This window comes from Anoplopoma fimbria, chromosome 8 (genome assembly GCF_027596085.1).
Source record: "Anoplopoma fimbria isolate UVic2021 breed Golden Eagle Sablefish chromosome 8, Afim_UVic_2022, whole genome shotgun sequence".
Taxonomy (NCBI): Eukaryota; Metazoa; Chordata; class Actinopteri; order Perciformes; family Anoplopomatidae; genus Anoplopoma; species Anoplopoma fimbria.
In genome coordinates this window covers 12,598,959-12,625,187 of record NC_072456.1, presented here as the reverse complement: position 1 = coordinate 12,625,187, position 26,229 = coordinate 12,598,959, and the positions used below count along the sequence as shown (strand labels likewise).

The following is a 26,229-nucleotide window of genomic DNA, read 5'->3' as shown; positions in this document are numbered from 1 at the left end:
GGACCTTCAAAATAGTGTTCCCCTTTGACCAGTGTGATGTAATGCCACACTCATTCAGTCACTATTAGGAAAGCACCACACTGAAATAATAACATCAAGCACAATATATGTACTGCTTTTTATTTCCCCCAAAATAGTTCACATCTTATACTAATATCCAATAAATGAAATGAAAGTTAGTTACTAAAAATGTCAGGTTTGAGGTACTGGAAGGGGTGATTATCATTTGCATTTTCTAACACAACCATTCTCTGATTGCTGTAATGATGATCTCCTGCACACGAGTTGGAGATTTCACACAGCCTGAAAGCTCACAGAATATGAGAAAAAAAAAAGAAAAAAATATTGATTAAAAAAAAGAAAAAACACAACACAGTACATTTGGGACATTTAAAGAGTATTACTGAAGTCAATATTATTATATATTTTTGTCAAATGTTAAGGATCTTTATCATGATTTAACACTAACTGTATCTGTATTTTTAAAATGTGAGTACACGTTACTGCTAGAACTTGCTTACTTTCTGACACAACTATTGAATGCATGACTTTATCTTGTTATTCATTTGAGATTCCTCTATGCCCATGAATTTACACATGCAGTTTGAAAGGCCTGATGTTTTATTCCGTAAAAACTTTACGCCATTATTTTTACTAATCCATCAACTTCCGGTGTCGTGTGCCCTTCAGTTGTCGCCCTGGCAGCTCAGAAGTACTTCCTCTGAATCAGTATGTGACTGTAAGGCAAGGGGAGCCTGGCTTTTACTAAATAACACGGTCAATACAAACCACTCTAAATTAAACCACTTTAATCAAAGGCGCTTAAATTATCCAAGATTAATATTTAATTCAAACCATATTACCCCTTTTATTTATATAGATTATATCTACTTTGTCCTACACAAAGCTATATTTCTTCTGAAACTTTAGAAAACTTTTTTCACTTGTAGCTTTAATTTTGGGAGAATCTTTTAAGTAAGGCTACATAACATCTTCCTTGTGCTTTTCCAATGCAGATGGTCCAGTTGTAGTGTTCTGCACATGTATTCAAGGCATGTTTCTAGGATGGTATTCCCCATATTCTTTTGCTACATGCTTAATATAGTTACATATTTGGTTTTATCTATTCATCTTGGGGCCTTTTGAAACATGTGGGCCATCCCTCTGTAAGTCAAAAGTAGGAGTAATAAATTATTATATTGTTACATTGTTATATGTTGGTTTGTTGTTTTCAGTCCGAGGTGTCTAAAAAACAAAACAAAAAACCCCAAATAATGCATGTATGACCCAATTATGAGCTAAACTTATAACCTGCATGTTACAGATAAACTTTGTGTTGAAGTAAACCAAATATTTACCATTGATCGCTGACTTTACAAGTAACTTATATACACTTAGATATTATTTAAGTGTACAGTTATATTAGTTTGCTTCTACATAAAAAAGATAAATTGAAGTGAAAAAAAACTTGCACATGTAACACATACTCCCATTATATATATGGAGGTTGACACTTAACATTCAAACCACGACAGTAACAAAGATTAAGATCCTCCTTACATGGCAGACACACTTAAGTCCAATTTGCACATTTAATGTCAGTGAGGCATGTTTAGCTGTATGAGAACTGTAGTCAAAGCTTGTCAGTGTGTGCCGTTCATAAAAAGCTCTTTGTTTTGTTTTTTTTAATGGCCAGTTGAAAGGATGCTTTGTGAAGCACTTGGACAGAATGTGCTCTGTTTCTGTCTACTTGATAGGCTCGTCGGTGGCTGAAGCTCCCTCAATCTTGGCCTTGTTTGATATGGAGTAATGGTAAGACCTCATGGACTCCTCAACCTTCTTGAAGTCAGGACGGTCCTCATGCCTGGTGAGAGAGGAGGGGCGGAAACAGTCATTTGAAAGGTTATGATTAAAAGGAAGAATCTTAAGAAGTCGCAGATCTGTCTTGACACTGACAGAATCTCGATTTGCCTTTCTGCTGACTAAGGAAAATAATGTCGTCCAGACACAGCAGTCAGGCTTTAGGCCTAGTACAATAGCTGCTGCAAATGCTGTTGTTGATGACACTGTTATGATAAGATCTGCCCAAAGCCTTTTTATTCTGTTGATAACATTTTGGTTAAACAAATGTCTTTCCATCCAAGTCTCAAATCTCTCTGGTAGATTTCAGACTGTTTTCAAATCAACTCCCCTGGCAGATAAATGATCAATGTTAACCCCCATGCTATTCACTCTAAATAGAAATCAATATTTATTTTCTGACGATAAAGTCTTGTACGTCATCAGCTCTACCGCAAATCTTCTCCAGGTTACAATCTGCTTTTAACAACCTCCACACCTCTTTTATTAATCTTAAAAAGAATAATGAATAAAATAATGTATGCATTTCACAAGAGAACCGAGCTTTGTTTCTCCGAGCCGTAACCTTAGTGGGAATCTATTAGATACAATACAGCATTGTAAGTAAATTGGATTCTTTTACTTGAACAGAGCATGTTTTACTTCATTTTAAAACAAAAAAAGCTTTGTTTTCATTTATAGTGCCATGCTATTTATCTTTCTGAGATATTTCACTTTCTTGGTGCAATATCCTCAGACAAACATTACACCAGAACACAGAATACATTAGTTAAACTTCTTGAACTGATAAATACTGTTTTCTAGTACAATGCTGAAGTTATAGACATTCATTCCTCTGAGGGGCTTTAAAGTTCTACTGTCTAATATATTTAATAATAACTGTTTTAATGAGTGTATGTGACTGAATTCCGTTGTTGTATGTTATATTTATGTAATTTGTGCTCAGGTCTGTCTTTTAAAAGGGATCTGGATCAAAGTCAGACGATCGGTTCCTTACTTGTATGTCCAGCATTCTTTCATTACTGTATACATTCGCTCTGGACATGCTGCTGGACATTCCATGCGGTTCCCAGCGTCAATGAAGCGCGTTACATCTTGTCCTTTCATTTTCTAGACAAAATTGGGACATCAAAAGATCTGTTATTTAAGCTAATATGTACAACTGATAGATGACTTTAAGGGTGCTCTGCAGAAATACTTGGTACCTTGTAAGGTTTCCCTCCGTAGGAAAAGGCCTCCCACATGGTGACACCAAAACTCCACACGTCACTTTTACTGGAGAATTTGTGGAAATTTATACATTCTGGAGCGTACCACTTCAGAGGCCATTTACCGGCAGTACGAGCCTGTACAACACAACATGTATGACAACAAGCAACATGTCAGCCCACTTCAGTATTAATAATTAGAGCCATCATTCTGTATTTAAAGATAAAAGGCTGTGGGTGCTTTAAGGGTGGGCAAGCGGTGCTGCAAGATTTGTTTATTTCCCTTTTTCTTAATGCAACTCATTTAACATATGAAAAATCAATCAAAACAGAAGAAATAAGCAATATATATTGTTATCACTGCATGTAGGCTAATTTTACTTTTGAAGAAACCTCATCTAAATACCATACCAAATCTGTTGTACAAAAAGTTCAATATTTATCTGTAAATCAACACTGCAAAAGCGCCGTAAACTCCTCCCTTTTTTTGGATGAGAACAGGCCTATATTATTTCACTTAATTCTATTTTGAACCATACGTTCATCTACGTCACAAGTTTGTGTTTGGTGGCGGGGGACATTGGGTGATGGGTTTGCAAAAGAGAATATTTCTCAAACAATGAAAGTCTTATTGAATTATACAGTGTTATAGTGTTCAGTTGTATATTATTTCCTTGGAGTCTGGAATTCCTGGGACTTTCTGATCCTTACACTCCCTCTAGTTGTAGATCAATAAAACAGTGAAAAGGGAATCAGTTCAGTGTTTACTTTAGTTTGCATAGAGCTGGTAACACCTTTTGGTTTGTATGTGAGCAGGGGAGTTCAGTAATTCCCAGAAAAGCAATCAATTTAAGATATGCTTTACAAGTTTGCCTAAATTGTAACGCTGATAATCCCTACGCCCACTTCCTCTAGTGGTCGTGTCACTTTATCTTGAAGTGCAACAACATGAAGAGAATCTGGTGATCATACCTTGTAATAGTTGTCATCTGCTCCGAGGGCCTTGGAGAGCCCAAAGTCACTGATTTTGGCAAACTGTTTCTTGACCAGCAGGACGTTTCGAGCTGCTAAGTCTCTGTGCACAAAGTTCTTCTCTTCCAGATACTTCATTCCCATCGACACCTGGTGCATCAGGTCGACAATGTTGTCCGCAGTTACAGTATCCCTATAGGGTCAAAAACACTGATCGTCACAGATGGAAGTCATACGACAGTGAAGGATATGTTCTCCTTTCCGTTTAGAAATTTTGTTTTTCCTTATTTAAATCAAGGGTCTGATGATAGATAGTGTTGTATGTCTCCGGTTCACAACCTTGGGGCTCTACATAAATCTGAAGAGTCACAAAATGATTGAAAAGATATGAAAGAAGAAAACTAAGAAATACAAGTTGTCATCTAAAAAACATGTTTCATTTTGTCTCTTGTGAAATACCGGATACTATCAACACATGAGGCATCCAGTAATCCTTCAAATGAAAACTATCTCAGAAAGAAAGAAATCACTCTTTTGAGCTCCTCATGAAATTAAGTAATGTTCAGAGAGGGGTCTCATGTGGACACCGCTACATTTTAAGGGGTCACATGCAAAAAAATAAAAATAAAATTGTTATTTGGGGCTATGTACACAAACTTGACTTGATTTACAGTCCTTGCTTGGTATGATATAAAGTTAGAGGAATAACTGTAACCAAAAGTATAATAATATTGACTATTTCTACATCATCAGAGGCAGTAACTCACTTATTGTTAGAGAGGAACTTGTTGAGAGGTCCGGCGGCGGCCATCTCCATGACCAGCATCAGATTCTCAGCGTTGCACAGACCCAGCATGCGGACGATGAAGGGGTTGCTCAGCTGATGCATGATCTCTGCTTCTCTCATCATCTCCTCCTTCACCAGCTTCTCGTTTTCATTCTTCAGCACTTTGATGGCCACGTCAATCTGGCCACTGAGAGAAGACAAACCAAAAACATTTTCGATGAATGTCTGCAAGACCATGTGGCATCTGGAGGCCATCGGCTTCTTTAGTAAAAACTTTGATACAGTTTATGTTTCATAATGTTTCAGTCCTCACGACTCAGTCTTGAGGACTCCTTTCTTGACGCAGCCAAAGTTCCCAGAGCCGAGCTCCACTTCGTCGATCAGCAGCTGACTCCTCTGGATGTTAAACCTCCTCATTTCATTCGGGTTGTGGTACGGGTTGAATCCATTGCAGTCCATCGGCAGAACCTCACGGTCTGCAGGCACAGTGTTGACTGGCTCTGAGGCCGCTGCAACAGCTGACAAGTGAAGGTGCAAACCACATAGAGTAAAATGCAAATGTTGAGAGGTTCGTATGTGCTGTATATGCTATTAAACAGCGGGTAGCATTTTCAGCAAGGTAGTAGGCAGTATGATGTTTGTTAATTATTGAACAGATTTTTTTTGTTTTCTTGTAAAGTTAGATATGCTGCTGCAGTAACTGTCAAATAATAGCAAGCAGTGGTGTAAAGTACTAAAGTACAGTTTTTAGGTACTTTTTTTTATGGTAGCATTTCCATTTTATGTTTCTCAATACTTTTTTAAATACATGAATCTGACACACAGTATACAAAATACGGTGCATTGTTTCGAACTAGCGAACAATATATAAAGTACTTTAAAATCAACATCACCACCAGCTACAACATTAAAATGCTGTTCATACATACAACCTTAATAACAATTTTGTATTAATATACTGTAATATACTGTACATTTACTTTTGACACTTCAAGTACATTTTGCCGATAACGACTACCTAATACTATTGTACTTTTACTTGAGTAAGATTTTGAATGCAGGCCTTCTAGTTGGCATTGCGTATTTTTACAATGTTGTATTGCTCCTTTGAGTAAAGTCAAATATCAATTATATCATTTTGTTTTGTGCTGTTGTTTGTACTTTTTTGTTCAGCTTTGTGTATTTTAAAGGTAAATCTAGGGACATCCATTGCCGATTGTTTGGGCTAATCAGTCTGTGGTATGTGTTAATCCACATACAACAAAAAATCTAAATGAAATGAAAGTTATTTTTGAGCAGCTATGTGCAGGAAGAGCTGTTTGTACTTCAGGTGTCTCACCTCGAGGTGGCGGTGTGTATCCATTTGTGCCGGCACGCCTCTGAAAGAAAAATGTTCAAATTAATCTCAGAGAAAGAAAAAAAAAGCTGATCTAAACAAAGCAGGATGTTGTCATTACTCACCGTTGCAGGAAGACTGGGTGTCTCTGAAAGATAAAAAAAAAAAATGACTTTTACAAACTATTCCAATCATAGGTGTAATGATCAACTACATTGAATGTAACAAATAACCCACAAACATGAACTGGAAACTCAAGAAAATAAATAACATGTTCAGTACTTTCAGCAGCTTTTCCGTTAACGCACGACTCCCCAAGATGAGTCACCAGGCCATCAGCTTTCATCTTCAGGTACTCAACCAGCTAGAGAGATGGAGATAACATTACATTTTAGGGGGAAAAAAGAAGGCTTTCCTTCAGCTTCAACATAATCATCACATAATGCAAGGAAGGAAGAGCATGGTGGAGGGCCGACCTGCCAGATTGTGTCAAACTTTGTTCCCTCTGGCATGGAGTATTTCCCTGATTTGTCTTGGAGGATCTGGTAATGGTACATTGTTTTACCGTATACCATGGAGAGAGCAAAACTACCCGACTCTTGTCTGTCTCTCACTCTGTCAAAACAAAAAACAGTGTTGCTGAAAAACTGCACAATGACCTTTAACCTAAGGTTGACAAAGGAAAAGACGAAAACATGTAAAAAAAAATCTCCTTGAGCAACTTACAGAAACTTGCCGTCCGGTTGAGCTCCAGAGTAAAGCCGCCTTTCACCTTCCTGCCGAGTGATTTTACCGTGATACCAGGGCATCTTCTCGTGGGCTGTGGTAGCTATCAGTTTCTCCAGCTGAGGAGCTTGGCTGATGATGGCCTGCTCCATGGCTTCTCCCTGAGCAGAAAAAAACCCAGCATGGTTCCATATCCCGATATGCACAAATTAATTCAGCAAAGCCTGTAACAGCGTTTGCCTCTGGACATATGATATCCTGCAGAGATGTAATTTTCTATGAAAGAGGTTCACATCCCTTTTTGCATGCAAAATGTACTAAAGCAAAATGTACTTAAAGCAAGTATGCAGAGAAATCGCCCCTGTGAACTATGATGAATTACATTATAACATCACTCGTACTGATGCATTGATGTATAAAAAGCACTTTACAAGGGAGGAGAAGCACCATAACAGTCATAAATGTGACATAAGTTCAAAACCACACTTTCTTTTCCGCATCTCAAGCTGTGCAATATGCTGGTAAAAAGAGCATTTTACTTTTGTAGCTGGTAGACCTGTAACTATTTTTTACTACTTTATATGCGGTCAAGTAGTTTAGTCCAGTGGTAACCTTGTGTTCAACCATCATCCAGTGGGTCACTAAATAAGTCTGACGGGTCATTTGATCATTAACAACGTAGGAAAGACAAAAAAAGTATTTATATAAATATTTGTTTACTTTTCTTTAACCTTTTATTCCTTTCTATCTTTTGTTAAATATCTGGTAATTTTACCTTTTGTGGCTTAAAACAGTTATTTAAATGAAATAATTAAATATTTAAGAAGTTTTAAGAAAAATGTTTGGGAAATGTAATTTAAGTGGAAAACAAATGGGGGGCATGTGACATCATAGACGTGATATGAAATATGTGAACTGACTTTCTTGGATATCTAAATATTTTATATTTTGACATCTGGAGGGGAAAGTTGTCTTTGGTGGAACTGCTAACTACTATTATCCATCTGAAATATGACAAAAACAAGCCAAACGGCTGGAAAAACTTTTTCAAGTTTAAACTTGATTTAATGTGTTGTATTTTAAAAGTTTATCATATTTATGTGTTTTATTTTAAATCTTAATCTGCACGGTAACTTTATCATGTCTAATGAATGAGTAAAAAGTTACATTTCCACTACATTTCCAGAGGTATAAAGTAACATTGAATGGAAATATTCAATCAAAGTGCAAGTACCTTAAACTTTTAATTAAGTATAGCAATTAAGCAGATCTAATTAGTTATGTTACACCACTAGAACCGACCTAAAATAATTACTAAATGCATGTCTTGCATATATTGATTATGGTCTTATTTGAACCTCCTAGAGACTGCAAACTGTACAACAGTACCCAACGGCCTCAGCAGAGCCTCACCTCCAGGTTCCAGGTCTGCTTCACGTACTCCCTCAGCATGTTTTCTCTCAGGTTGTCGAACACGCCGGGACGTATCGGTGTTTCAGGGGAACGCAGACAGGGTTTCTTCAGCATGCACACCAGCCCGTCAGGGTCTTTGCTGTAAAACTCACAGAGCTCTGCGGGCCCACAGTGAGACTTCCCTCCAGTTAACCAGTAAGTCCCGTTGAGCTTCTTCTCCACGGGGTAATGGTGAAACTCCAGGTTCCACACCACAGACAGAACGTAGCCTCCCAGACTGCGGAGACACTGACGCAGCAGGAAGATCCCATCGGCCATCCCGGCCAGCTTCAGGTGCTGCTCGGCATCTGAGCGACTGATGCTGCCGTAGTAGAAAGGCAGCTCGGCTGCCGGGTCGATGGACATGGTGAAACCTGGGAGAGACTAGCTGGATGTAGAGGATGGAAATTAATTAAAGAGATAGAAAGGGAAAGCATGTAACAACATCCGTATAAAAAAAACACTCTAAGTTTGTGACCTCTGACCTTTTAACCCCTACCTCCCCCCACTGTCTGCTCAAGCAAGAACAATTTCTCATCTACCAAATTACAAAATAGGATCTACATGCCAATACTGTTGACAAATACAAAGTGACAAAATAGGTTTTCTTAAAAAGCAAAAAACATCATCATCCTGTGAACCTCAACATCTTGTCTTTTCCTTCTCTTATTCAGGACTGTCAGCTCTACACAGACGAGCTGTGATGTGCCATATATGTGGATGATATTTAGCCAGAAGCACCCACACGTTGATACTGCATCAAACTTGCAGACGAACAAACTGGTGACAAAAGCCACAACAGGAAGTTGCAGTCCGCCCTCACAATCTTCTTTTCTCCAACATCATGTTCTTCCGTTGAACAGGTGCTTTTTGCTTCTAGATCATTCCTTCTGCTTAAGGGACACAAGTTTGTATGTTTCCTTTATGGGAGGAAAACTTCAAGAAGGAAATTTAACTACATCTTTAAAACAACTTAAAACTTGGTGTGTCTGTTCTGTATCTGATATAGGGCTTCAGTAGAGGTGTGTGCGCTGAGGGGAAGACATCAATATAAGATTAAAATCAAGCTGGTTTTGATTGCAGTTTGGAACAGTCATGTGATAGCAGGTGGAAAATTCAACGGTTTCTGTCGGTTCAAAACATGTCAGAGATCACAGTTCGTCAGCTCACACCACGCAGAGGGGAGATCGTCTAAATATGCAGACACGCTTGTAATATTGTCATAAGTTTTATGACAAATCACATCAAACTACAAATAAATAACAGGAAAAGATTAAAACTAAAAACATTTCAACCATAGTGTGTTGGAAACTTATCAGTCAATTATGCCAATTTGACTTAGTTAGATTTTACAATCTCCCTCAGTTTCCAGAAAATGCATGTCATACATAAATTAATGGAAAAGCTCCGACTCACATTTATTTAATTGAACCTGAACAGTTTGACATTTTTTCTGTAAGAGCCAAATACCTTTTCAATTTAACTCTTCCAGTTGTTACACAATGTAAAGTCGTAGAGAAAAAAAAGTAAGTGAGTGAAAACCTCAGCTTCCTAGCTACAAAGCTGAGTTGCTGCCCACATCCACAGTGGACACGCGATACTGTTGCCACAAGACATACAAGACCCACCACAACAAAGACCCCCAGACCCGACTATGTGGACAAACGAATACCCCGCACGTCTAGAGACCAACTGGGATATCACAAGAATGCATGAGTACCTCATAACCTTTTTATTTCTTTAGGATATTTCAATAAATATAGTTCAGTTTGAATGACTCTTACTTAACTTTGTCGTTGTTATGTTAAGGTCATAGTGTGCTGTACTACAATATATTTATTGGTGTTTAATTGATAAATATTGACTTAATAACTTAACTTAATATATATATTAAATTCATTTATAGAGCCAACACTTGGTTCCAACGTCTCAAATGATAGATTTTGAGTATTTTTATGATTAGACATTTCATTTATTTTAGACTGATCAGCTTGAACTCCAAGAACTGTGATTGGCCTTTTTAACTAATGTATAAACAATTAATCGATAACAGATTAATCAATAATGAGAATCATCCAATAATTATTTGCAAACCTTATGTCCTGTACACCATTTATTTTACACACTGCTGTAAAAGGACACGACCAAACCAACCAAAACATTGATCGTTTTCCAACAAGACATGAAAACTTCCACTTATGACAGCAGCAGAGTCTTTGCTCAGCCTGTGTTATTTTCAAAATGTCATTCATATGGCTTTTCCACTTAACTTATATATCATCAAACCACAAAAGCAAAGGTTGGAGAGTGATGAGGTGACACATGACAGCTTTAAACCCAGTGTTGCATCATATCTTTCTTTTTGTTTCGACACAAAAGATAATCTAAATGACAGCTAGCTAAATCTAACAAACAACTTTATTAACAAACTTTATTGTGCATGAAAACATACTTTTGTAAATGAGGTGTTGCAGAGTGAGCAGATGGTGACCCAGTGAGCAGTGGAAAAAGTAATGTGAGTCACTGTTTTCAACAAGCAGAGGATAAGTGACACACGCCAAAATCTACAGGCCTGAGTGTTTGTTTTCCAGAGAAGGGAGGGTGAACATTTTCTGGCATGATTTAGGTCAACTGAGACCCCTCACGCACAAAGTAAATGTGATTAAATGTTATTAAATACTGAACCACAACCAACCAAACAAAAGTAATCAAGTCAAAGTATCAGTTTTTTTTGTAGAGACGTGACTGTTCCAGGTCGATCAATCTTGATTAAAACCTCAGGCACACATTTTTTCTTACCAAGTAAAATAGTTATTGTGATAAAGCACAGCTAAAATTGGGGTGTCCAGCATGCAAATTGTAGTCGGGGAAACATAACTATAAGTAAAGTATTAGCAACTAAATGTACTTAAAGCATAACACAAGCATAACTCTCCATCCATGCTAGCAGCTATGAGAGACTGCACTTTGGTGCAGCTGTGTTTCGAGCTAAACGCTAACATCATGATAACATGCTCACAATCAAATGCTGACATGATGATGTTAGTAGCTATAAGGTTTACCATGTTAGTTTAGTGCATTTAAACATTTCATGGCAACCATAGTGGACCTGTTGACCAGCAGACATTGCCCTCCATAGAGCCAATGTCAGAAACAGCCTTAAAAAACAACATGTGTGGCATTTATGTAGAGGATCATTAACCCCATCTAATTATAAATATTACAGAGCGGATGATCTACTGTCTTTCAGTGTAACATGACACCCAAACCTCTCAAAAATGTCAAGACTTCAGTAGCACGCTAGCGTTAACGTTACAGGATCAATTAGGGGTCATGTAAATAGTGACCTCTTTATGCCAACACAAAACACAAAAAGCAAAGCTTCCCAACAGCGTCAAGACTCAGCAGCTCATCGTGAGACATTTCAACTCTTTAACTCTTGTTTATTATACATGTAAATACCACCATGAGGTCAGTGATTTAATTTGCTTCTAACCACTAAAAGCTGTTTTTCTTTTGTAGATTACGTGGTTCATATTGAATCCAGAGCCTTCCAGTGATACCTATTCAGCTATTAAGGTAATTTTAGTTCATGATTATTTTGGTTGCGTTATCAGGAAGTAAGCTTGTTTTTATGTTAGTCACGGCATTCCTACTTACATACATCATTATTTGAGACTGTGTAGGCATCCTCCACATACAGATATTGTGCCCTTTAAAACCTCATACATGAACAGATTTCCCCCCAAACTGCCCTTTGTTTCATTGATGATTAAAAAACAACTAAAGACATAGGCAGGCTTGGATAAGAGGCTCATCTTAGTATCAGATTAGGGGCCACATTTCCCTACACTGAAGCATAACTTCCTGCGTTTATGGAAACAAATGACATGCAAACTGTTAGTTTGAATGTCATTTATTTCCATGATTCAGATTATAATACTCCAAAAACAAAATGAGCATGTTGAGATTCATAGCACTCAAACAAGTGTCATTTTCTTAACATTTAATATCGAAATATTTCATCGTACAAACACAAGCACCTGCACGGTTGTTTCATTTCTGTTAATAAAAAACAATACATAAAACCCCTGCAGCAATCTTTTAGTGGGACCTCATTGTAACGCGGCATCTAATCTGAAATCTGAAATGCAATGTTCAAATTGTCCGTAAACTCTCTAACACTTAAACTGTTAATTCACAAGCACATTTTGAGCATAAATCCCTCTCTCAGCCGTCCAGACCAATATCGTCAGACTGCGGCTGGGACATTTTGCAGATATGCTTCAGTCCAGGACCAAAAATACATCCAGTAATTTCAAGAAAAGTTACAGGCGATAAAAGACACACGCACAGACCTCTTTACCCATTTTTGGTTTTCTATTTCAAGGCACAATGAAAGCAGCTATTTATATTTCTGAACATTTAATCTTAACTTTTGTAAGCCAGCGCAACAATGCCTCAATCCAACTGTGGTGCACACACACTTTTATTTTATTTTTACAGCTCAGACACAGCTGTGGAAATAAAAAACACCCATTTTAACAGTTTCTTTGCTTAAATTCAAAGGAGAAATAAGAATATAAATATCATAGATTATTGTAGGTTTACAGACTCAATTTGGAGAAAATGACTGTGTTAAGTTAGGTCACTTTCAACACAGCCAGCTGCTGCTACTAAACTACTGTATACTGAAACTTGTAGTTTCACGTATGTGGCATTTAATAGAGAAAAAAAAAAACAAGTTAGATTTCAACATGTACTTTAGGTTTTTGTTGATATATTGCATTATTTCAATATAACTTTTCCCCAGGCCTAGTCTTAACTTCCTGAAATCATCACCTTCTGTATTATCTTTTTGTTTTTAACATAAAAAATACAAAACACGTCTGCTGTTAAATCAAATATAACAATAAAACCTACTTACAGAACGTTTCACTGCTACACAGCTAAGTAGAGCGATGTTGTTGCTTTAGAGACAAAGATATATCTGTTGATCTGACAGCAGTGTAGGTAGGCGCTGTGAACATGTGGGGGTTAGAGACAATGACACACACACACACACACACACACACACACACACACACACACACACACACACACACACACACAGATACATACACACACATACATACATACACACATACAAAGACAAATGCACAAACCAAGTTTTTACTTTCTAATTTATTGTGTTGATAAAACAAACCAGATATAACTTGCTTAACCTGGTCGGTGGATGTTTATCTTTGGTTTCCAGTCTTTATGCTAAATTAAGATAACTTCTGTCCTTGTTAGTTTTACTTGATGTGAGCTAGTGACGCACAATGACCATATAGTGACATTAAAATAATTGTACTCTTCCTTATTTGTTTAAGAAGTTTGTTGTACTTTCATCACAGAATAACCATTATGGCACGTACACACACTACTCTAGCACCTGTGCATTAACCACAGTATCAATAGCAGAGAAACTATGAGTAACCCCCCTAACCCCCCATACCCATACACTCTGAAACCCCCCACCTCTCCAGCTGCAGCTGCTTCCTCTGAGTCGTGGATCAGGCAGCCAATCAGCAGGATCCCTCTGAGTCAAGTCTGAAAGCAACAGACAGGACAGGAAAAAGTGTCCCTCCAAAATAAAAGCAGCAGTGTTTACTGATAGTTCGGCGGTGGGCTTTCTTTCAATTTCTCAGTCAGACATTAAGGATTTTTTAATGGGTTAACGTCTCTGCAAAAGAGCTTCTCTACCAAGAGAACAATGTGTAAGTTTTGACATCAGTTGTGTTTGCATTTGGATTGTATGTGTCTCCTTTTTACATTAACTTTCAATCATCTCAGCACAACATTTAGAAAAATGATTAACTGGTAAATTTCACTAATAACCATACATAGGTTTGAGTTGGTGCCATTTGGTGCCATCCATTCTGTTTCCTGGGCGTCACTTGGATGATTTTTAATCCCATATAAAATGGATTTATGGCTCTGTTTGCTCCTCTGTTGTGGAATTAATACAATGTAATAATGACACACTGTTATGATGACTAATTTGTAATAACACTACCTCTTCTCTGATTAAGTCAATGTTATCATTTACATAATATTGCAGAACTTAACATTAAAGGAAAAATAATGTCCCACTAACAGAAACATGTTGGTAACATCACTCATACACACTGTGGTCGATATTGCAGATATTCTGTATCTTCACTGACTACCACCTACACACAGCATGGGGATAGGCCTGGCATGTGCAAGGAGGAAATAAAAAAAATATCCAAACCAATTGGATGGTATATGGCGCAGCTAACTAAAGAAACACAGTTTGTTAATTGACAATAAATGAAGACTTGGTTCTACTTAACACAAATCCAAAATTTGTGTTTTTGTTTTGTCTGCATCAGTGATTCACACATTGAGGTTTTTAAATAGACTAAGTAGATAAATGTAATGCTAAAAGTCCATAGGGGTCTTAATCAAGTCATATCAATAAACCTGATCATAAACTCTCAGTTAAGCTCTATATTTAACCCCCCAAAAAACCTTGAAGATACGACTTTTATTTTGCAAGTTGTAACCGGAGTTAAATAAGCATAGTTCGGGTGAGTCGACATCAAGCTGTGTCTCTCTTCTGGTTCTGAAGCTGGAAAAAGTTGAGTCTCCTCAGTCACCCGCCGGCACCGCCTCCTCTCTGCTGAGCTGCGGAGGACACAGGACAGACTCACTGCGGAGACTTCTGCAAAGGGACACGGGGAAGGTAAGTCACCGAGCCTGGACACACTCTTTGCGTTTTCATGCACAACTCTGCAGGAAAACGGTCATGACATGATGCTGGCAGCAGGCTCCTTTTGACTCTAAATGCGCTCATTTCTCCATAAATGTTTCTGCAGAGTTAGATTGTCGCTGTTTAGTCTTTTAAGCTTTTTCATTGTGGTGTCCAGGTAGCCGTCATGAGTGAAGGGTGGCCTTGTGTCGCCCACCAGCTGGGGGAGCAACATGTAGCCTCCCAATGCAAAACAGCTGCAGTTATTCTGCAACACAACTCTGGACTATAATCCATAATGTATGACATTTCTTTTGAGGAATTGATGAATTATACCTTAAAAATGTTCATGCTCACTTTCAGATCCTCCTTAGAAATGTAATGTAAATAGGCTAGATGTAGGACTTGCACATAGATACAAATCTGTGGTCCTTCAATAACAGCAGAAATAAGTCATTTGATCAGCTGACTTTGCAGAAATCTGCAGGTTAATGTCTAATAAATCATCGTAGTTGCATTGTTGATCTTTGTGCAGCATCATTCGTTTTTTGGGGTAGAATTAACATATCCTCTTATTCCAGATACTATAATTTGATATATTTTTTTAATTTGCATATGCTGACATATTATGAGATTAGTTTCTCAGGGTTTTGGATTATCACCATCAGCCAAACTAAACACATACATGCACACTAGAGATGCAAAAAACTAGTTTTTCTTCAGATACTTCAACTAAATGATACAATACCGTGTGTGTTTCCACCCAAATTTAACTTCTGTGAACATTTGTGTGGAACTCACTGGGTTAATCTTTATGTAAGGCAAGATGAGGCCAAACGTGTTGGCAACCAACCATAAATGCTGATAAGTGATAGCGGTAACACTCCAAATTTCATTATAACATTAAAAAAGAAGCGGTAGTTAATATCTGTCACATCGTCATGGCTGCTACCTTTTAATAAAGTCTGTAACCATGGTGATACAAATACCCCATATTGGATCGTTGCATCCCTAATTCACAACTTTCCCCCATCACACATGCACACACACATTTACTGGCTATCTTTTGAACTACATGAATTTCTTAATGGGACAGATAAAGAAGATAAGAGCAGAAGCAATTAGTTTAAAACTAATTGACAGCTATTTTGACATTAATTAAAGATATTTTTCAAGCAAAATAATGCCATACATTCATAGTTCATCTTAACAAATGCAAGAATTTGCTGCTTTTCTTTGTCTTGCGTGACAGTATACTGAATTTGTGGTGTTTTGTGCTTTTGGGAGTCATAAAGAAGACACAAAACTTTGCAGAAATCAATATGATAAAAGACAGAAAGAGAAAACCTTCCACTACCATATGTGCTGCGTTCCCAGTGCTGCTGGCTGACTCACTTCGTGTCGAGTCAGCTCTTGCTCTCACTAAATATTGTTTCAGACTCAAGAGGCACATTTTCAGAGTTAGGGGAGCACATCCGAGGTTCTCTGGCCTGTTTATGTTCCCACTTTTCATCTGCTCACTGTTTATTTGGGGAAATTGAGAAAGGAATGCCTGCCTGCCCCTTTCTCTTTCTGTCTTTGTACCAGACAGAGAGAATGAGAGTTTAGTCTGAGAAATATCCCCCAGTTCTTTGTATTATTTCTATCACCTGTTCAGGGTTTCATGTGGAGACTTCTGGAGGGAGTAACTGCTGCTGAAGCCGACTGTAACGCTGCATCTGACTTGTGACATTCGTCTCATTTGATCCCACAGCCTCATGGTCTTATTAGAAAAAGAGAAGCCGCACCGCCATTTTAATGAAATAATAAACTGAACTTAAAGCTGATTCATGAGCTACTCCCTGATCAAAGTGGAAACAGGGTGTATGTATGTGTGTGTGTGAATGGGGGGGGAGTGCTAGACTCGGAGCTAAGCTGAGGGACACTTAGCATCTGTTCGCTCCACAGTCCACACAGACTTTACTTTGAGCCGGTCATATGGCTTTGATTAGTGTGCTAGTTTTCGGATAGCTCCACTCTCCCTGGCAACAGTTAAATACAAGGACAGCATAGTTAACTCTAGTCTTCTCAAAGAGAAAAAAGCAACTCACTGTACATCCCTTACACTACATTAAACACACCACTTACTAGTGGATGACAAGATGAAAATATGACGTGTCAAAACTGGATCCACTGGCTTGATTACATTGCAAATTTGGCCCACCCTTAAATTCCCACCTAATTATCCAGAGCAGTCCAACTTTTCTCTCCCTTGTTAACAACGACCCCTTTCTTCTCCCCTCCCTCTTTTCTCTTTTGCAAATTGTGATTGCATTGGAAATTGTGTGGCCTGTCTGTAGCTCAGACCGCTTTCTCTCTCGGCCGTGATTGCAGCTATATGCTTCATATTCGTAACTAATCCAAGAAAAACGCTGTGGAGAGAGTCAGCGTATGTGCTTGCTTGGCCTGCTGACAAACATGCATTTTTTTTATTTTGCTTAAAAGTGCCCAGGGGGAGAGTTTCGCACATCAGACCGCAGAAGATGTACAACACAGTCACCTCGGGTCTTCTCTTAATTTGGCTGCATTTTGGTGCGGTTTGTAATGGAGTTATAATTAACCAGTAAGGCAGTGAATGCATGTTGTTGTGGGGATTTTTTTGAAGGCAGTCCACATATCCTTTTAAGCAGTTGTACTTAAAAAGCACCAAGGGACAGCACTCAGGGGACCGGTCTCCCCCTCTTTCTCTTGTTTAAATAAACAAAAGGAGAGTTAGTGGTAATGAAAAGCACTTGATATCAAGCTACAAGTTTAATAACTCCACAATAAATCGAGAGCGGGAGCAGAAGAAGTAATGAAAATGGAGGGAAGTTTGGCTTGTGCAGGAAATGACTGGGAGAAAGCCTGAGGGAGGGGAAGAGAGAGAGACTTTCAGTTGTTCCACGTATGAGGCAACAGTACTAAGACCCCTTAGTGTTTTTTTAAGCAAGCTCTCCTTTTACTGTACCTTCCCATTGCTGTTTGAAATGATTTAAGAGGCACATTAGGGCTCTTTTCAACCCATTCCTGCACTCTCCGTTCAGGGTATTAACACTCAAGAATGGCTCTCCCAGCTGGCTCAAAGAAGCTTACACTCTGCTGTCTCTCTTTCATTCCCCCCGGGCTTCGCTCTCGTTCTTTTTCCTCCTCTTTTCAGGAGGCAACTTGTTCCCCCTGCTCTCGTCACCAAAAGGTTTCCCATCTGCTTCCGATTACCTTTGGCTGCAGTTGGTTAGCCGCCAGCCATCTGGGCCAGTGTGGCGTCTCCGCTCGCTCTTCTCTCCCCAGACGGCACTGAGGGAGGGAATGGGGGGGGCAGGGGGTGGGGGCTTGGACAAGAGGGAACTGGGTGGGCAGACTTTACTGGAGAGTAGCAAGGGTTGGGTTATTTTAGCTGACACTGCAATCCATAGCCAGGAAACTCAAGTCAAAGAGAAGGGCACCCATGAAAATCTGACTCCTGATCCTGGCTCTGGTCTGTTTTTGTAATGGGTACTGTGGAGTCTGAGGAAGTTATTTTCCATTGTTATTATAAAGCAGACTCTCTCTTATGTTGGTTTTTGAAAGTAAAAAACAGAGTAACGCTTAATTAAAAATGAACTCGGGGCTTATGTTTAGCTCTGGACAGTGAAATTAGTAGTGTGGAAAATGAACAAAGAAGCCAAGATTTTAATCCATGATGTCTGGCTGGCTTAGCTGTTACCTCCAAATGATCATTGAGTGCTGTCATTTAAACTTCCCTTTCTATTCAGCAGCTAAAAAAGGAAAGAACAATTTTATCCCTGTTATTTCTAGAAATGGAAACAGTAATTAACGTCTGCTGATGGAGGAAAAACTTTGAATTTCACTGCCATTGTAAAATACTATGCAGAAGACATACAACTGTATGTCAGGACAAATCCCGGTCCCAACAGATGACGTATCTGTCCTGTATTATGTCTCACCATGCTGAAATTAAGAACTGAATGTCCAACAGTTTCCTGCAATTGAATGATAAATCAGAGAGTATTATAATTACCCCTCCAAGACACAACCCTTGCATTGTTATTCTGTTTGGTTGCCTCCTTGAAAAGGGAGCCTGTAGTTCAGGTACATCCTCGTCTGCGATCTGTCTTTTGAGGCCCAGGTGACTAAAGTCCTGTTTCGTTCAACATCAACATTTAACCAAAATCTTTGAAAGCAATGTAAAGAAAGAAAGAAAAATGGTGATTTTAAACATGAGAATGATGAAGAAAAAAGTGAGGCAGTGCTTGGACTTGAAATTTAGAAAGCCAAACTAGAGTACCAGAGAGCACTGAGAAGTTGTTTTTTATGAAAATCTCCTGCTCAATTTGTATCTTGGTCACCTTTAAAAAAAGAAATCTAAGGGATCTGTATCAAGATTGTTGTTTATTTTATGTGTATATGTTAAAACATGACCCTCAAAAACCCAGTATCGCTTGGGCTATGATTATCGCCGTACTCTACCCTTTGTATCACATGTAAACAAGCTTCATATAGGCACTCACACATCTATCTGCTAGCCAGGACGCCAGCCAATTAGTAAGCTGTACAGTCAGGCAGCCGGCCAGCAAGTCACTCAGCCATACAACCAGCCACCACAGTCAGCCAGCGTAGCAGTGATGGCAACCTGCTGCTCCTCTCAAATTGGCTCATTTTACCCCTAGAGCCTCTGACATAATACCCACTTCAAGCCCTGTTTGGGCATTAAGCACAGCTTTTTACAAGATCAATGGCTTCCTTTGTGTTTGAACTCTTTCCGGTGGGCAGGCAGCTTAAAGAGCGGGGCCCCAGGTTGGGACCTGCTGTTGTCTCTGGTCATCAGAGTGAAAGACATGGTGTTTGCCCTTCGCCAAAGCCAAGATTGATTAGCTGAAGGAACAATGTGGGACTGGGCGGTCCTTCACTGGACGCTGAATATGAACTGGGCAGATTTGTCTTGCAAGACTGGGAACTACATGGGTCAATGGGATCTCATGCTCTCTCTCTCTCTCTCTTTCAGTCTGTGTTTCACTATGTCTCCCTTGTTCCTCCCTTTTGGAGCCTAAATCCTTCTTTCCCCTCCCTTTTCACTCCCTTTCCTGGCCTTCCTCTCCCTCACTGAACAATTTCTCTTCTACAGGGCTACAGAGAGGAGTCTAAACCTGCCACTGCTGCTGAGCCCCTTGCAAAATCTGTCTAGGTTCTTTCAACTCCTATGAGGACTCGTCCAGGATCCATCACCACTCACTGACCAACACACCTTAGAGGCTGCCATGTCTGTCTGAACCCACAGATCTTCTTGCAGCCATGGCCCAACAGAGCACTGAGCTGTCCCATTGCTAGGCGACGGGGCATCCGAGAGGGCAGAAGACATGTTGGGACAGAGGCCCGGGGACCACTGCACTGAATTCTGTTACTATAGCAAATACTGTAGTAACCATGGAAACGCTATGGAGGACTGGTCTAGTCTGCATTGTCATCGTCATCTCGGTTGCCGCAGAGGTCGAAGAAGATCACAGAGATGAGTTCGCCCAGTCACAAGGTGAGAGGAGGCGATTATATTCTCACAATATACCACGGCGTGTTGTGAGCTATTGCTTTTATTAACAATCATCAAGTATGGCAATAAGAAAGTTATAGACATAATCCAATCTAAATATTTTCTTATTAATCAATAATAATGTTCACTATAGAATAGGCCCTCCTGTACAGTCTGCCTGCACAGGTTGACCTTTTCAAATCAATCAATGTTAAAAGAGTCCAGACCTGAGTTAGAAATAAACACACTATTAACATCGCATACCTTATTGTTTGAGGTCTTTATTAATAGTGGGAAAACATTATTGGTTTATTGTCTGTGATCCTAGCTTTATACTGTGGGTTGCTTTAATTATTTTCAGTCTCTCAAGAGCAAGAGTACTTTAATGTATTTTATGGTCGAGGCGCCCAGAGTGAAATCTGGTTTTCATTTCAGTAAAAGGAAAGAAAACTCTACAATGCTGCCCATGTTTAGAAATTCAGAATAAATACCCTTTTTAAATTTGTATTTAATGTGTGCTATTATTGTGATTTAAAGATTAGCATGTGTTCCATAGTTACTGTAATTGTTTTGGATTGTAATTCACATGCACAGTGCTCAAACAAGAAAAAGTTGTGTGAAATGAGCCGGAGAAAACTTCTCAGCTCTGACCCTGCTGTCTGACCGGCTGAGGCGCACTCCAGGCCTGTAGGTCCGGGCTGCTGAACTTGAACTCTGCTTCCACAAATCATGTAGCTGCGGCTCAGCCACGTGCCCACCCCCCCTTCACCTCTCACCACACAGTCTCTCTCACACATACTGAAGCTGGAGCAACCGAAATCCCCCTGAAGGCAAAGACATAAAATCCCTGAGTGTCCGTGTCTCGTCACCCTGAACAAGGCCGTGATTGTGTATTTCCTAAACTTAACCTCTAACCCTTCACAGCCAGCTGTCTCCAATAGTCTGCCACGCTGCTTTCTTTAGATAACCCACCCCTCAAACCCTGATGTGGCTCATTCCATCAGAGACTTTTCTACAGGTACAGACAGTTTGGTCTCTAGTTTCGGTCACTACTTAATATTTTATATTAACAACAGATTGAATAACAGCATGCATTGTAAAAGGAGTTGTTTGAAGTAAAGACAGAACAGTTGCCGACTTGCTGGTGAACAAAGTGGAGCATTTAGCAGTTAAAGAGTCAGATCATTTTCTCGGGAGTTGGTTGAGACCAAAAAAGAGAGTGGCTTACATTCATCTGGTTGACAGAAGGACAACGCAAAATTAAAGCACATGTTGCTTTATGGCTGCTGGATGTGGAAAAAGCCAACAAGTGCACCAAATCATCTGTATAAGGTGATTATATGATATGTTTAGATTCATTACCTGGCTGCAGGGATTTGCTCTCATTCAGTCACAAGAGCATTAGGAAGGTTGGCCACTGATGTTCACCGATGAGGCCTAAGTTCCAGCTCATCCCAAATGTGTCGGGGTCAGGGCTCTGTGAAAGCCAATCATATTATTTCACTCCAAACTGGGAAATCAATTTCTGTATGAGCCTGGCTTTGTGCATGAGTCCAGCCTTTCTTTTGTCACACTGAGTTTTAAGTACGTCTGAGTCGTCTACTCATGTTCGCCACAGTCTCGAAGTACAAGTGTAGCGTGGACTAATTTAAAGACATATCACCATCACATTGTCACCTGGAAGCTCTTAGAGCCAGACTAAAAGGATGCAAAAGTAATCGGACAAGGCAGTGTACATACGTTTGGCAGTGTATATGCATGTGTCACTTCCCTGTGCATGTCACCCAGACTGCACACAGGAGAACATACAGAAGAAGCACAAAGAGACTTCTCACAAGATTATAATCTAAAGACGAGCACTCCTTTTACCATTTCCCTCTCTCGTAGTTTGTACTAATTAATCAGAGGCTTTTCCTCCTCCTGTAGTAGCCCTTTTGTCTGAGGTGCCATGAAGGTGTGTCTGGGTTGTAGGGAGGGAAAGTTTTCCATCCATAGTATTTCCTTCAACTATTTTCATTTGTTGATAACAGAAACCAGGCTGATGCCCTGCTCATGGGTGGATGGGTGTATTTATCAGCAGGGACGCTTCTGTATGAAACCTCTTTAACCAGGGAGTGTCTAATGTTAAATTTAGCAAGCATGTTTCCACTGTCGAACATATTTCGCACTACTGGCTGCTGCTAGTTCTCTGTAGACAAAATTTGCTCCCCGTTGAGAGATAAAACATCAAATATGTGTATGTGTATTTGTTTATTCTCTCAGGGCTAACAAGAGAAGACAGGGCAGGAATACTCACATTGCATGTATAGTAACAGTACTACTCGCATTTATAAATGGGTAAATGGCATGCTGATAGAAGCAGTTGTAAAAACTCCAAAGGCATTCCTCCTCCGTCTTATTAAAAGTCTTTAAATACTTCCGCTCAAACTTTTCTTTTTAAACTATATACTTAACCATTTTACAAGTTTTCATTAGTCCATAGTTTATTCTGTGTGAGGTCTCATTCATTTCTTCCTTGGAGGTGATGATATCTACTTCATTAACACCCTCCCTTCATTTTCCCTCCAGGAGCTTTCCTGTGCTTTAAAGGTAATGGTAACACCACCTGCCTGATTAATTGCTGTGGTTTGTGAGAGCAGGATGGATGTGTTGTGGGAAAAAGCTCAGAGCTCATGGGAAGGTTAGGGTTAGTTTGTGACAAACAATTTAACGTTTAACAGGTCCTTGATGGTTGAAGAGGTAATAGCATGCTAAAGACCGAAGCTAAAGACCTTTTATTAGGTGTTCGTAGAGACCGAAATGACTAAAAAATGACTTTATATTGGATTTTAATTGTCAGAAATACAGCTCTAAATGAATGCTTATATTTCTTTGCATCTTCTGAATATGTTAATAGGCAACTGGTAGCTAATGTTGTAGCCTTAACTAAATTAACAAAGCAGTAATGCATCACTCGTGTTTTTCTGCTTGTTGTCTGCTTGTATTTTGTTTTTGCACCCATGTAACCAAAAATAAATCATGATTTTATTCTCACACCAGCAGTTAGTTTCAATTAAGCATTATCTTTCTAGTAGCAAACAGTCCTGGCACAGTTCCATAGTTGGACCATTATCTACCCAAATTATTGCTATTCTGTCACTGTGTATGTCATTTGAGATGTTAAATGAGTGTTTCTGTGATCAGGTCGTGCTAACCTACAACGCTAAACTAGCTAGCGTTATATGTCTTAAGATAATAAGTTGCTAATTCAACATTCTAACTGTCCATGTTAAGCTAGTTAAGTTATTGTTGGACTACTGTGAATGTTATGCAATTATTTTTTTTTAGTCTGTTTACTATATAGCCCAATAGATACTAGATATTTTTTGAGGCAGATGACGCTATCATATTTAAGAGTGAATTGGTGAATTAAGTTTTAGTTTTTTCGGTACCATAGTTATTCAGTGAAGCCTAACTGTAATGGTTCAGTGAAACAAGGTTTTGACTCAAAGGCTCCACTTGCAGACAGAACAGGCAAGTTAAAAGCAAAATTGACTAGAAACAGTGTTACAACAGAGCAAGCAACCAAGTCCAAAAGAGAAAGCAAGCAGGACACAAGAAGGGCTAGGACGCTATGCTTTAGCACAATAGATGATCTTGCAAAGTAGTATGCATTTCTGTTCTAAATCTTTTTTTCGTATATATAACCATCGTCGAATTATTGGTTATTCACGGATTCATAAGTACTTTCAGCAAAAACTTAACAGGCCATCCAACCTTATTGAACCCTTACGGGAAATGTGTTTGGCCCTACACATGGCTGTGCACGTACATACCGAGGGAAGAAATTAAACATGAAATTATAATGCCAAAAACGCTGAGTCATTTACCATTTTGGAAAAATGAACAAGGCCACCAACCATTTTTTTTCTTCTCGTGACTAAAAACACTTGAAAGCCAAGCATGTTTTGCACTAAACTCCCCGTTTAAGAAAAGAGATCCATGTGAAGGCAGCATTTGTAATTGTGCACGCTGTTTGTTAAAGCCAGACCTTTTTTTGCTGCCTGCAAAGCGTTTTTCCCGGTACAGAGCTCTCCAAGTCTGTACCAGGGAACTCTGATCTCTGGGTATTTACTCTGTGTGGGAAGGGGCTGCGACTCCAACAACTGAGGCCAGAGGTTTGATGAAAACTGGGCTCATTTGCTGGTGACCTTTCCCCGTTAGTTAGCTGACGTTGGCTGTTTGGAGCTGTGTGTGTTTGGACAATAAATCTCCACCAGGCCTCAGCACAGACTGGGACAGACAGGAAGTATACAGTTTCAGGGTAACCATGGCAACATCCCCTTGGCCTCATGCGGGAGCGGGTTCTTGGAGTGGAGGGACCCTGACAGTAATGGGCCAAAAAGTCTGCAAGTTTTTCTTTGCCAACTGGGTTACTCTCTCCATAAAAAGCCCAATAGCGTTATTCAAAACAAGCAACTTTCAAATCCTCAACTGTTTTTAATTAGAGTCAATTAGGTTAAGCAGTATTTTGGCTTTAATAAGTTAAACTCTGATTTGTTTTTTATGCCCTCTTCATTTCTCTCCCTCTAGCTGCCTTCCTGTCCAATCTAGGCCGGTATGAGATTGCCATCCCGGTACGTGTAGGACCTAATGGAGAGACGCTGGATGCAGAAACGCCGCAACATCACAGAAGACGGAGCCGCAGCACTGAAGACAGACTGCCTGACTCTGTAATGCTTTTTTTAAATAGCTTTCCTTTTATTTTTCATTCTTCTTTTGAGCCCGTTTGTCTTACATTTATACACATCTTTAAAATACTCTTTAATATACTTAACACTCTGACACAAGAGCATTTATTAACTGAACTCTCTCTTTTTCAATTTTTTAGCTCTTCTACCAGCTGTCCACGTCACGCAACAACTTCCTGCTGAACCTAACACTGCAGGGAGGCCTTCTTTCGCGACAGTTCAGGGTTGAGTACTGGAAGAAAGGTCGATTAGCCTGGAGTCATCCTTACTCTCCCCACTGCCACTATGTAGGACACCTCCAAGACCAGCCGCACTCCAGCAAAGTGGCCCTGAGCAACTGTAATGGCCTGGTAAGACTGAACCTTCAAGTTTAATCCACATCTAATATGCATAGTGAGGTCAGCAGCAGCAGCAGCTCTAGCTCAGCAAATGAGGGATCAGTAATACTTTATTTGGATCAAAGCAGGACATTTCTAAGAAACGTTTAGTACTCTGCTTTATGCTTTGCCCAAACCAACCAGTGTGGCCCCCAGAGAGTGAAATGACCTGAAATGAAATTACCTAATCCGAGGAAGGATTCATCCTAAAAAGGTGCTTTATTTCATGTATTAAAACGAACAAGGTCGTATGAGCAAATGTTTTTATACTGCCACATAAGGCCACAATGTATTCATCATAGAGAGAGGTGATGCTCAATGAATTGTACAAATTATGATATTAAGCACACTTTCAGAGTGTCTGGCATTTATGTTGTTGCACTAAGTTGTACTAAATTGCACAAAGGGGATGGAAGTTGTTGTGTGAGGAAAGAAAAAAAGAGCACTTCAGAGAGAAGTGCAAACCCTGTTTTCTTTCTCAG

At 39.4% G+C, this 26,229-nt stretch overlaps 2 protein-coding genes across 3 annotated transcripts in view; one reads left to right on the top strand and one right to left on the bottom strand.

Moving 5' to 3' along the window:
- Positions 1 to 118: 118 nt before the first annotated feature.
- On the bottom strand, positions 119 to 13,340 carry LOC129094382 (tyrosine-protein kinase ZAP-70). Its single transcript, XM_054602533.1, has 13 exons — positions 13,269 to 13,340; positions 8,303 to 8,729; positions 6,890 to 7,050; positions 6,640 to 6,778; positions 6,446 to 6,527; positions 6,289 to 6,311; positions 6,167 to 6,206; positions 5,141 to 5,345; positions 4,808 to 5,014; positions 4,041 to 4,233; positions 3,066 to 3,206; positions 2,858 to 2,970; positions 119 to 1,864 (listed from the first exon to the last, which is right to left on the bottom strand). The coding sequence occupies exons 2-13, from the start codon at positions 8,705 to 8,707 to the stop codon at positions 1,747 to 1,749; spliced, it is 1,827 nt and encodes a 608-aa protein (XP_054458508.1). The 5' UTR covers positions 8,708 to 8,729; positions 13,269 to 13,340; the 3' UTR covers positions 119 to 1,746.
- Positions 13,341 to 15,008: 1,668 nt separating this feature from the next.
- Positions 15,009 to 26,229, top strand: part of adamts10 (ADAM metallopeptidase with thrombospondin type 1 motif, 10) — a 41,737-nt gene continuing 30,516 nt past the window's right edge. For both annotated transcript variants that reach the window (XM_054602392.1, XM_054602391.1), the window contains exons 1-4: positions 15,009 to 15,095; positions 20,242 to 20,643; positions 25,213 to 25,352; positions 25,511 to 25,720. In XM_054602392.1, the coding sequence (XP_054458367.1) occupies positions 20,541 to 20,643; positions 25,213 to 25,352; positions 25,511 to 25,720 (453 nt within the window). In that variant the 5' untranslated portion in view covers positions 15,009 to 15,095; positions 20,242 to 20,540. The remainder of the gene's footprint in view (positions 15,096 to 20,241; positions 20,644 to 25,212; positions 25,353 to 25,510; positions 25,721 to 26,229) is intronic.

Coding starts and splice junctions, on each gene's coding strand:
- LOC129094382 (XM_054602533.1), bottom strand. CDS start 8,707: ATGTCCATCGACCCGGCAGCCGAGCTGCCTTTCTACTACGGCAGCATC. Junction 6,207..6,288: donor CACCCAGTCTTCCTGCAACG/GTGAGTAATGAC, acceptor TTTTTCTTTCAG/AGGCGTGCCGGCACAAATGG. Junction 2,971..3,065: donor ACGGAGGGAAACCTTACAAG/GTACCAAGTATT, acceptor AATTTTGTCTAG/AAAATGAAAGGACAAGATGT.